This window comes from Hypanus sabinus, chromosome 30 (assembly GCF_030144855.1).
Source record: "Hypanus sabinus isolate sHypSab1 chromosome 30, sHypSab1.hap1, whole genome shotgun sequence".
Lineage (NCBI taxonomy): Eukaryota > Metazoa > Chordata > Chondrichthyes > Myliobatiformes > Dasyatidae > Hypanus > Hypanus sabinus.
The window spans coordinates 13,058,231-13,070,685 of record NC_082735.1 but is presented as its reverse complement, the minus strand read 5'-3'; the positions used below and the strand labels follow the sequence as shown (position 1 = coordinate 13,070,685).

Sequence of the window (12,455 nt, the reverse complement as noted above, 5' to 3'; positions counted from 1 at the left end):
TCATCCAACTCAGAACCCTGTACCTGCTTTCTCTCCATACCCCCTGATCCCTTCAGCCACAAGGGCCATATCTAATTTCCTCTTAAATACAGCCAATGAACCGGCCTCAACTGTTTCCTGTGGCAGAGAATTCCACAGATTCACCAATCTCTATGGGAAGAAGTTTTTCCTCATCTCGGTCCTAAAAGGCTTCCCCTTTATCCTTAAACTGTGACCCCTCATTCTGGACTTCCCCAACATCGGAAGCAATCTTCCTGCATCTAGCCTGTCCAATCCCTTTAGAAAGATCCCCCCTCAATCTTCTAAATTCCAGTGAGTATAAGCCTAGTCGATCCAGTCTTTTTTCATATGAAAGTCCTGCCATCCCAGGAATCAATCTGGTGAACCTTCTCTGTACTCCCTCTATGGCAAGAATGTCTTTTCTCAGATTAAGGGACCAAAACTGCACACAATATTCTAGGTGCCGTCTCACCAAGGCCTTGTACAACTGCAGTAGAACCTCCCTGCTCCTGTTACTCAAATCGTTTTGCTATGAATGCCAACATACCATTTGCCTTTTTCACAGCCTGCTATACCTGCATGCCCACCTTCAATGACTGGTGTACAATGACACCCAGGTCTCGTTGCATCTCCCCTTTTCCTAATCGGCCACCATTCAGATGATAATCTGTTCCCCTGTTCTTGCAACCAAAGTGGATAACCTCACATTTATCCGTATTAAATTGCATCTGCCATGAATTTGCCCACTCACCTAACCTAACCAAGTCACCCTGCATCCTCTTAGCATCCACCTCACAGCTAACACCGCCGCCCAGCTTTGTGTCATCCGCAAACTTGGAGATGCTGCATTTAATTCCCTTTTTTTAAATCATTAATATATATTGTAAACAAAGGGGGTCCCAGCACTGAGCCTTGCGGTTCCCCACTAGTCACTGCCTGCCATTCTGAAAAGGTCCCGTTTACTCCCACTCTTTGCTTCTTGTCTGTCAACCAATTCTCTATCCACATCAATACCGTAACCCCAATACCATGTGCTTTAAATTTACACACTAATCTCCTGTGTGGGACCTTGTCAAAAGCCTTTTGAAAATCTAAATATACCACATCCACTAGCTCTCCTCTATCCACTCTACTAGTTACATCTCAGTGAGCCTATCTTTTGATGCTGGCTCAGAGGTTCAAGATGGAGGAGAAAAATTCCACTTCTCTTCTTTAAAATGGCGTGGCTCCATTCTTAACGTTTCCCTGAAGGGGCAGGAAAGCAACCCCTCCTGACATACAGCAATGGGAATTACTTTTGATTTTGTGCTATATGTCAGGAGTGGTGCATGATCACCAGATTCAGGACAGAAACCTGGTACTGAGCCTCAGACAACTCAATAAGCTAAGCATCTCACTGACGTTCACAACATTGTCCATCTGCTATTTGTAATTCCGTTACTTCGTTATGAAACAAAGAACAGACAAATTTTTTGTAGGATTTATTTATGGTTTTAGTAGCAACATTTATGCTTTTAATGAAGTCAAGTTATACTAATTTTGTTTAGGTGAACTGAACAGCACCTGCCAAATATTCCAGCCTGGACACCAAGAATGCATTTTAATTGGATCATGAATATCTTTTGTCCTTGGCTTGCCACTTCGAAGATTCTGGAGGGCATGAAGTCCAGGTTGCTCTGTGCTGCTGTATCAGGGATCAAGCTGATGAAGAGGGGTCAGGGTGAATGTTGGCAGCCAGGGATCAGAGGACAGAGCGGAGGTTAACGGTGTAGTTTCATGCTTACAGCAAGAATGCACACCTCATGGGTGAACCAAAATTGACTGAAATCCCTATCCTATGCTGTGGGGAGACCAGTGTCAACTCTGTTTACTTTTTCAAACTGACTGTAAGCAGAAAGGAAATCCTGGGGAATCTGTCAGTACAAACACATCTTTATCTTCTGGGCTCCTAGTGCTGTAATGTCACCAAAGGTTCCATGCTTAAATAACAATATGGACCCAGTGAGTCTGATTCTGTTGACGTCATTTGAGTAAGACTCGTAAGCAACCATAGAACCACGGAACATTACAGCACAGAAACAGGCCTTTTGGCCCTTCTTGGCTGTGCCGAACCATTTTTCTGCCTAGTCCCACTGACCTGCACTTGGCCCATATCCCTCCATACACCTCTCATCCATATGCCTGTCCAAGTTTTTCTTAAATGTCAAAAGTGAGCCCGCATTCACCACTTCATCTGGCAGCTCATTCCACACTCCCACTACTCTCTGTGTGAAGAAGCCCCCCCAATGTTCCCTTTAAACTTTTCCCCCTTCACCCTTAACCCATGACGTCTGTTTTTTTTTTCTCCCCTGGCCTCAGTGGGAAAAAACCTGCTTGCATTCACTCTATCTATACCCATCATAATTTTATACAACTTTATCAAATCCTCCCTCATTCTCCTACGCTCCAAGGAATAAAGTCCTAACCTATTCAACCTTTCTCTGTAACTCAGTTTCTCAAGTCCCAGCAACATCCTTGTAAACCTTCTCTGCAATCTTTCAACCTTATTAATATCCTTCCTGTAATTAGGTGACTAAAACTGCACACAATACTCCAAATTCGGTCTCACTGTTAACCTTATTAATGCTGGTAATATCAAATCGTTCTTCAAACAAAAGCACCTTTGTTGTGCTAATAACAGGACATCAAACATTTTTAGACTGGACAGTCATTTTCAGATAGTTGGGAAACAGGATGAAAATTCTACATTCAAAACTCAAGTCAATCGAAATGACATGGGTGCGATCGTGGATTTTAAAGTGAAGAATACACTTGGGCAAATTATCTGAAGCTATAGGCTAAAATGTATGACATCTGATTGCAGTGTGAGTCCTGTCCAAAATAATCTCATATAAAACAGTGATGGATATTTAAAATTAAAGAAAAGCTTGCAGGAGAGTAGTCAACAAGGTTAATCACCTCTGCAGAGTTAGGGTGAGATTTTTTAAAATATATGCCATGTGTTACAATTACGAGTTTAGACAATGAATCCACCAATCACACTACTACCAATTGTTTGCTGGGCTTTATCTCAAACCTTGGTAATTTTAGATAACATTTTATATCACATCATTTACTGTGTTTACTTTGATATTATATTGCAGCACTTGCTCAGCTTTTTAAAACAAATACGTTTTTAAAAGGAAAGCTATCCTGCTCTGTGACACTTGACTAGAGTTACCACAGCAGGACAACTTCAGCCCAAACACTGAAGACAGATGTAAGAGTGTGGTTGCTTGGTCCTGCAGTCACAGGTGGAAATTTTCTGTCAATTTTCTGAGGTTCAGTAGTCACAGAGTGAACAAGGGCACTGGAAGATGGAAATCAGGAGTGGGGAATTGTTAGATGAAATGGCTATGAGAGAATAAGATGGCAGAGGAGACAAGATAAACAATAACTTCAAAGTTCAAATGTCACACATCTTATTATCAAAGTTTGTATGAGGGGTGATTGATAAGTTTGTGATCTAAGGTAGAAGGAGATGAGTTATACAGCTCTTGTTACATACACATGCAGTTCAACTGTTTGAGTGATTCTGCAGAAAGTTTGAAGTTAATAACTCATCTCCTTCTACCATAAGCCACAAACTTATCAATCACTCCCATGTGTTATTAACTGATGAGTAATTAACTTCAAACTTTTTGCGTAATCACTCAAAGAGTTGACCTGTATGTGCATGTAACGAGAGTTGTGTAACTCATCTCCTTCTACCTTAGGCAACAAACTTATCAATCACCCCTGCTGTGGACACTTTCTGGAGGTCCAAGTCCATATGCTCCATGACCGCTGGACTAAGTGTGTAAATGTAGGAGCAGACAATGTTAAAAAATGAATGTGCTAGGTTTTCTAAAATCAACTTCTTTCTACCTTAGGCAACAAACTTATCAATCACCCCCCCCCCCCCCCATATATGTCACTAAATGCAATCATGGATTTATTTTCTTGCAGGCATTCACAATAAGACACAACAGAATCGACGAAAAGCTGCTCACAAAGAATGACAAGCAACCAATTCATGAAGGAAGACAAACTGCTTAAATACATACATACATTATACATACATACATAAATATAAAATACTGACAGCATGAGGTGTAGAGTCCTTGAAAGTGAGTCCATAGAATGTGGAATTCTGCAGTGCTGAGATGATTGAAGTTATCCAGACTGGTTCAGGAGCCGGAAAGTAGAAGGGCCTGTTCCTAAATCTGTTGGTGTGTGACCTAAGGCTCCTGTACCTTCTTCCTAATGGCAGCAGTAAGAAGAGAGCATGACTTGAACGGTGCTGGTTCTTGTTTATGAAGGCGGCTTGCCTGTGACTGCGCTCCGTGTAGATGTGCTCAATGGTGGGGAGGGCTTTGCCTGTGATGGACTGGGCCAAATCCATCACTTTCTGGAGACTTTTCCATTCTTGGCCAATGGTGCTTCCATACCAGGCTGTGATGCAGCCAGTCAGGATGCCCTCCACTGCACATCTATAGAAGTTTGTCAAAGTTTTAGATGACATGTCGATTCTGCACAAAGTTTTAAGAAAGTAGAAGCACTATCACGCCTTCTCTGTGATGGCACTTGTGTGATGGTCCCAGAATAGATCTTCTGATATCATAACACTAAGGAATGTAAATTTACTGATCCTCTCCACCTTGGTTCGATCCCCTATCTAGTACTGGCTCATGGGCCTCCAGCTTCTCCCTGAGTAATCAGCATTTTGGTGCTGCTGACGCTGAGCTGTAGTTATTGTGGCACTATTCAATCAGATTTTCACTGTCCCTCCCTCACAACAATTTGTCACCATCTTTATTTGGTAGTAACGGTGCTGTCAACATGCATGTCTGATTAAGCCAAGCAGAAATGGGTTCACAGATTTTTTGAAAACCTGACTCACATGATTTGCCTACAAACTGCCCGGAGCATCTGAAAATTATGATAGTCGTGTCTAGATACTCTTTTGATATCACTGGACCGCACTACGTATTTCCAGAGTTCTCCATTTGTTACTGCACGAAGGAGCTACAATGTAAACTGCAAACTTTAAGAATCACGTGGTAAGCCCTTTGAATTACAATAATAGTTCGCTTTTCAGAGAAAATGTATCATTTAGCGTGCACAAACCTGGTACCCAGTAATCCTATTCAGAGGATTGCACCACGTATTAAGTTGCGGTCTGTTCCTTGTTACAATGCAGACACCGTCAGTTCATTTGAATTGGTCAAAATGGTTATCTTTAGAATAGGTTTTCGAAGGCAGCCATGAGTAAAATAATTACATGTTAAACCCTTCACACAAAGAAATAATTTGCAATTTCTTTCTTGGATTATATACATTAGTTTAAATAGGCGAGGAAAGAAGCTTTAATCTGATATCACCCCGGAACAGAAACTAAATGCTGGGATTTTTCAATACAAGGTGGTGGCTTACACATGATTTACCACACATCGCTGAATTCATTATTTGCTATCAACCTCTTCCTCAATTTCACTGTCATGGATCAACCTGTGATGGCTTCTGTCGTAAGTGACCCAATTTCTCAAGCTGCGGTTCAAAGTATTGTCAACACTTATTAACTCCTTCCAGTTAAACAAAGCCAGGAATCTGAGGGAGAAAGCTGGATTAGGGTATAGAATTATTATTTTTGTTCGTATTTTTCTTGTAGCTCAACAACTCTAAATGTTCCATGTCAAATTACCCATTTTGAGGTTTAACTGTAGATTATGTTGCAACAGTTAATATGTCAGGGTGTTACATTCTACAGAATGGAGTGTGGTGGTTGGGTGGGTGAAGGACATTTTTCCATTCATATTTCGGATGTGAATGGAAAACATTGTTCAACCTTTCCTTGTTGCTGTGTGGCAAAATTATGAAATTATTTATGAAAGAGCCACTTCGACTTTTATATGATGGACTGAGATTTCATCGGGGCTTATAACAAGCAAGCAATCCCTTATATATCACTGTCATTCAGTCCCTCAATGCCAATGCTGAACTTGTCAGTGACCACATTCTGTTTAATGAATTATTTTTTTAAGATTCAAAGAAATCCTTTGATGGGGCAGAATTTTTTTGATGGCAAAGTAATTGACTTCTTTCCTCTCTTGCCCAAAGTAAACTGGCTTCATAAATTATTTTTTTAAAAAGTCCTACTTTCAGACATGTATCATTCTACCCAGTTCATCATAGAGCACCTTTTCGTAAAACTTGATCTCGTACTCCGTGCCATTGCTGCTGGGGTAGTCTGATTCCTGCCACGCCAAGCTGATGCTCTTCTGCTCGATGTGCTCTGCCCTGATATCAGCCACGTGTAAGTTCCCTGGGAACAGGAGGAGACAAATAAAAAAAATTAGCAACCTGAGGCATAAAAATATAGAGATTAGAAAGCCTTTAAGACAGCAAGCTGTTGGTCTCCCCTCTCGCTGTGACAGGATTGATTCCTCTGTCTCCCTTGTTAGTGAGAGACAGAGCCTGTGACTTGTTGGGTGAGCAGTGGTTTTTGACAGACTCTAGATCATGGTCTTTGGGGGTTTTGCTATTGCTTGCATGCTGAGTGGTGGGGGGAGGAGCGGCTTGTGCAAAGGGGGGGTGTTTTGGGGTTTTAACATTTTCCTGTCTTTCATTTTTTGGGGCTTTTCTCTGTTTTGTGTAAGTCTGAGAAGAGTCAGATTGTATATTGTATACATTCTCTGATATTAAATTAAAGATGTTAATAATTATCTATAACAAAATTTGCTTTAGTTGCATTTCCAGATACTTGAAGAGGATGAAATCTAATACTTTGATAAATAAATCCAAACTGCAGTACTCTCCAACACTAAATGTAAAGCAAGATCCTTTTGTGATCAAATAATTAACAGATAGAAAACACTTTTCTCTGTCTACTTTGCATGTTGCTGGGATACACAATTATCTCTGGAGGAGATTCACAGACTGGTGAACTATTAATATTTATGCTTTAAACCTACCCACTTGCTGTAAGTACATCATGCAAAAGGACAGAATATGTATCGTATGAAATTTCCAATAACCTGTTGCTCATTGCTGTTACATTTGTGGCCTCTGCAACTCCATAATCTTTGACCTATTAGAAGAAAGGCGGGTTGGAAATAATAGATTTCAGGAGTAGTTTGTGCATCTGTGTATTTGTTCCTTTCACTGCGAGATACCCCACACAAACCGTGAAGCTCTCGCTGCACCACAAGTGGCCCAGACAACAGCCATCAGCACACTGTCTGACCATTAGTGACCTTCTCTTGACATTAATTCCTGAAAAGGTCAGCAGACGATAATTAGGACCAAGAATCTTGTGTGTTTATAGTGGCGTAATGTCGCACAGTGCAGATACAGGCCTTTTGCGACCCTGTCCACCCCCAACAAGCCCGTAGTGACAAGCAAACACGTTAATAACATAAAAATCTCTATTTTTAAAAAATCCCACATTTCCATCAACTCCCCTCAGATTACACACTCGCACACTCAGGGCAATTTACAATGGCCTATTAAACTAGCAACAGGAAATATAGAACTGTACAGCACATTTCTGATCCTTCAGAACACAATGTTGTGCCAACCTATATCAATCTACTTCACTGTCAATCTAACCCTTCCCTTCTACACAGCCCATAACTTTCCATTTTTTTCTTATATCAACATGCCAATCTAAGAATATTTTAGAAGTCCCTATTGTATCAGCCTCTACCACCACCATGTCCAGTGCATTCGAAGCACCCACCACTCCCTTGTGTTAAAAAAAAACCTACCTCTGACATCCCCCTAAACTCCCCTCCATTCACCTTAAGTGGGTGTCTTCTGGTTTTGGCCATTGTCACCCTGGGGGGATAAAAAAGGTGCTAGGTGTCCACCCTCTCTCTATGCCTCTCACAGTCTTACACCCATGTGAGTTGTAATGAAAACACTCATTCAAATCATAATCACTGTGTGCATAAGCCACACAGCCTCGGAAGTCAAGGTTGAACTCGCCAGCTATATCACCGGTTCTTCCTGCGAGCTCTGTGGCAAATATTAGTGATTTAGTCAACCGCACCATACTTACAGAAAGCTGATCAGCGTCTCTTATGTAAACCTGTTGCTTGCAAATGGTTGTGAGTGATGACTGGAGAACGGTGACCTCCACCATCAGGTTTTTGAACGGTAAATTAACCAACCCAAAATCACTACCCGACCAGTTTAAACAGGAGAAAGCCTGCTGATGCTAGAAATCCAGAGCAACTCACGGAAATTGTCGGAAGTGCTCAGTAGGTCAGGCAGCATCTATGGAAATAAATAGATAATTGATTGTCTCGGCCCAAAGCGTTAACTATCTATTCATTGTCATAGGTGCTGCCTGACGTGCTGAGTTCCTCCAGCATTTTGTCTGTGTTACTTCACTCTTCTGTTCTCTTTCTGCACTATGTATTTAAGTAAAAAAAATTTATACATGTACCTTAATGTATTTCATAGTATTTTTTATGTTACACATTGCTGCTGCAAAACAACAAATTTCATGGCATATGTCAGCGATATTAGAACTGATTCTGATTCTGACCGGATTTAAACAAATAATTAATCACCTCGGATAACAAGGATGTGATTACTGTGTTATAAACGGGAGTCTCTTTAGCCCACTAACCTTCTTGATTTCTGTGACTCGGAACGAAACAATGATGGATTTGCCCGTTGACTCTTGAAGGTTGGTAGGGTCAAGGGTCCATTGGGAGGCAGGTCAATGATCTAGAATGATCTTGTATTGCATTTTATGAAGGCAATTATGCTGGCTGTTCAGGGTGACTCACAGCTGGTTAATTTCTGCTCCAATCACAGAAATTACTTAATAACACTTAAGAGAGAAATAAAGATGGGAAATCCAGAATCATAAACATTATCTTCATGCATTTTTTGCTGCAATCGAATTGACACTATGGGGCATGTGTCCTGAGTTTACAAATCTACTTTTAGCTATAACAGATAACACACCACTCTACCTACGAGAATATACTGTATCAAATGCCTAAGATGTATATTACCTAGCTCTCCAAACACATTTTCCAGAAATGCATCCTTTACTAAATAGAGGAATAACCTTTTAAAAGCTGTTGTAATCAAATAAATGATTTTATAAGTAGAAACATAGAACCTGGGCACCAAAGTGCTATTCAGGGGAGCTGGTTACCATCAAAATTACATAAATTAATGCTAATTCTTTTCAAAAAAGCAATAAAATCATAATAAAACAAATATCTCAAGATTTACATGAATCATTAAACTATTTGATTTGATTTATCCTATCTGGCACTGTTACAATTATAGCAAATTAAAATGGATTTATTTGGAAGAACTTTTGAAAATGGCTTCCACAAATATGGCAGTTTAATGACCTTTTCAAGATACCAATGAACATATTAAAAGTAATGAAATATTTCTGAACTGCTGTCATGTCAAAATATACAAAATGCAGCAAATAATTTGCCAATGAGATCCCTATGTTTTTGTATCCATCTGAGGTGATAAATAAGTTCTCATTTTAATATTCCATTGGCAGGTCAGCATCACTTACGCTGTAGAAATCATTACGGGACAAGAATAGCTGAAGGGATCCTTAAACCTACAATTTCCAGACTCAGAGATATCAGTAAAGCCAAGCAAGACACAGCTAATAAGCTTTCCTTGTCTTTTACTACTCTTTTAGCTGGTCTATCCTAGTAACCCGATGCATCTCCTACACATGCCCCCCCAACATTAGTTTTATCTACAGGAGGTGCTGCCTCAAGAAGGCAGCTTCCATCACCATCATCTATGTCATGTTATCTTCTTGCAGCTACCATTGAGCAGTAGGTACAGGAGCCTTAAGTCTCCCAATACCAGGCTCAAGAACGACTACTTCCCATCGACCAATCTGTTCTGGAACCAACTGGTGTGGCCCTAATCAAGACTTCAGTATAGCAACACTATGGCTACCTTGATCACTTGCGCAGAAGCGGACTATTTTTTGTTATATTTGAGATCTTGTAATTATATTCTTTTTTGTAAAATATTTTATTATTAATTTATGTTTTTATTGTGATTTCTGCTTATATGATGCCATGTGCCTACGACGCTGTTGCCAGTAAGCCTTCCATTGCAATTGTGCATGTAATAACAGTGGTCACATCATTAGGCACCTGTTGCACCGAGTTAAGTGGCCACTGAATGTATGTTGGTGATCTTCTGCTGCCATTGCCCGTCCACTTAAAGTTTTGATGTATTGTGCAATCAAAGATGTTCTTCTGCAAACCACCGTTGTAACATGTGGCCATTTGAGTTACTTGCTGTCAGCTTGTACCAATCAGGCCATTCTCCTCTGTCCTCTCACCTTAACAAGATGATTCCTCCCACAGAACTGTCACTCACTGATTATTTTTTTTCCTTTTCACACCATTCCCCCATTCCCTATAAACTGCAAATACATGCACAAAATGCTGGAGGAACTCAGCAGACCAGGCAGCACCTATAGAAAAAAGTTAAAAAAAAAGGTACAGTCAACATTTTGGGCCCAGACCCTTCATCAGGACTGCAGGAAAGAAAAGACTGAGTCAGAATTAGAAGGTGGGGAGAAACGCCAACTGAACTCTGTTTCCATAGATGCAGCTTGGCCTGCTGAGTTCTTCCAGCATTTTGTGTGTGTTACTCAGATTTCCAGCCCCAGCGATTTTCTCTTGTTTGTAAACTGCAAATACAACTTATTTTCTGAAACAACCAAAAAATTACACATATATTGTATACTCTTGCATAATTTCCAACAAATGGTTGTAAATTGAAGGCCAGTGTGAGAAAAGAAATAAAAAAACTTCTTTCAAATCTTCTGGTATAGATCTAGAAGCCGTTCTACTGCAACAGAACTATCAGAATCAAATTTATTATCACTGATGTATGTCATGAAATTAGTTGTTTTACAATAGCAGGACAATGCAATACATGGAATATTCCATAACTTCTGATAAGAAATATATATACAAGTAGTGGAAAAAGTGATCAAAATAGTGAGATAGTGTTAATGGGTTCATTCACCGTTCAGAAATCTGATGAAGAAGCCGTTGCTAAAATGGTGTGTGTCTGTGTGTCTGTCTGTCTGCTTTCAGGCTCTCCTACCTCCTCTCTGATGGTAATAATGAGAAGAGGGCATGTCTCACTTCATCAAGGTTTCTGATTTCAATGTGGATCAAAATCTTTGCTGGAACATTAAAAACTTTATAAGTCTACTAGTCATTAGGTGGAAATAAAAAGGTTATTAAATTGTTTAAAAATAAGTAATGATGAGTTTTGTTCAGACCTGGGGTATGCAATTATGGATTCCCACACTGACCTTGTATCCACAATAACACGGCAATTATTGGAGTGGATAGATTCCTGTTTCATGCAGTTGCAAACACTCTTGCTTCAGTTAGAAGTGAATGGTTAATGCTGCACTTGAGCATAAACAAGGCTAATGCTCCAGAACAGCAGGAACGACGACTAAAATTGGAAAACTTCCACAATCTTACACTATCACGATTTATAAAGCACCAAATGAAATACTTCTGATTTATAGTACCTGCCGAAATGTTGTAAATCTGAGGCAAATTCAAGATTTGGCTCATAACTCGATAAGCTAATCTTTTATTAATTTCAGTTGAAATACAAATCAATTGCTGGTCGTTAGGCAGAACTGCCAAGTAATGCTACATGGATATTTTATATTTACCTCAGAGGGAAGTAAAGTTCTAAGTTTAACATTTTATTGAAAGAGCATTGAACTAAATGTCATCCTGAATGAAAAGCTGTTTCAGTTAATAAAAAAATACCACTACACAGGGAAAAGACAAAATAACCTACAATTCGGCTTAATAGAAACTTAAAAGTATCAATGGTGCTTGAAATACACAAACCTATTCCGTAAATGCACGACTTAGTGTAGCTGACTGGTAGAATTTATAGCTTTTTTAATGCTATAATTGCCAGTTGGTTTTTAGAACGCAGAATTGCTCGGTGATTGAAGACCAAAGTCCATCTAATGAAGCTGTTGACTAAGCACAACAATCAATCTCTATCAATTAGTCAAGGCAAAATCCAAGGAAAATCCCAGTGGGCTAACGGCTTTGGGAAGCAGAGGTCCAAAGTCACTTATTTCCCCCATACATCTGCAACATCTCGTGTCACCAATTACCCACACCATGTAATACAAAGTATCACTTTATGAATTCAATTTGCATTTGAATGAATCCGTCTCCACCATTTCCATCGAGAGCCTGCTCCACTTGTTTACCATTCTTTCACTGGAGTATGTTTTTTTGTAAATATTCATCAACTGATTTATTTACAACTTTCCACTCTGACACAGAGAAGCACCAACTCAACAAGCTCTCACAGGGTGAATTATGCACATCAACAGATCCTTTGGTTACATGCACAGTTAT

The 12,455-nt window shown here is 39.8% G+C and overlaps 1 protein-coding gene across 10 annotated transcripts in view; it reads right to left on the bottom strand.

The window, feature by feature from the left end:
• Positions 1–12,455, bottom strand: part of LOC132383416 (ephrin type-A receptor 7-like) — a 693,221-nt gene that overhangs the window by 161,220 nt on the left and 519,546 nt on the right. For all 10 annotated transcript variants that reach the window (XR_009508677.1, XR_009508678.1, XM_059954340.1 and 7 more), the window contains exon 6: positions 6,219–6,343. Coding sequence is in view for 8 of the 10 variants with exons in the window: in XM_059954340.1 (XP_059810323.1) it covers positions 6,219–6,343 (125 nt within the window). In the remaining 2 variants the exon portion in view is untranslated. The remainder of the gene's footprint in view (positions 1–6,218; positions 6,344–12,455) is intronic.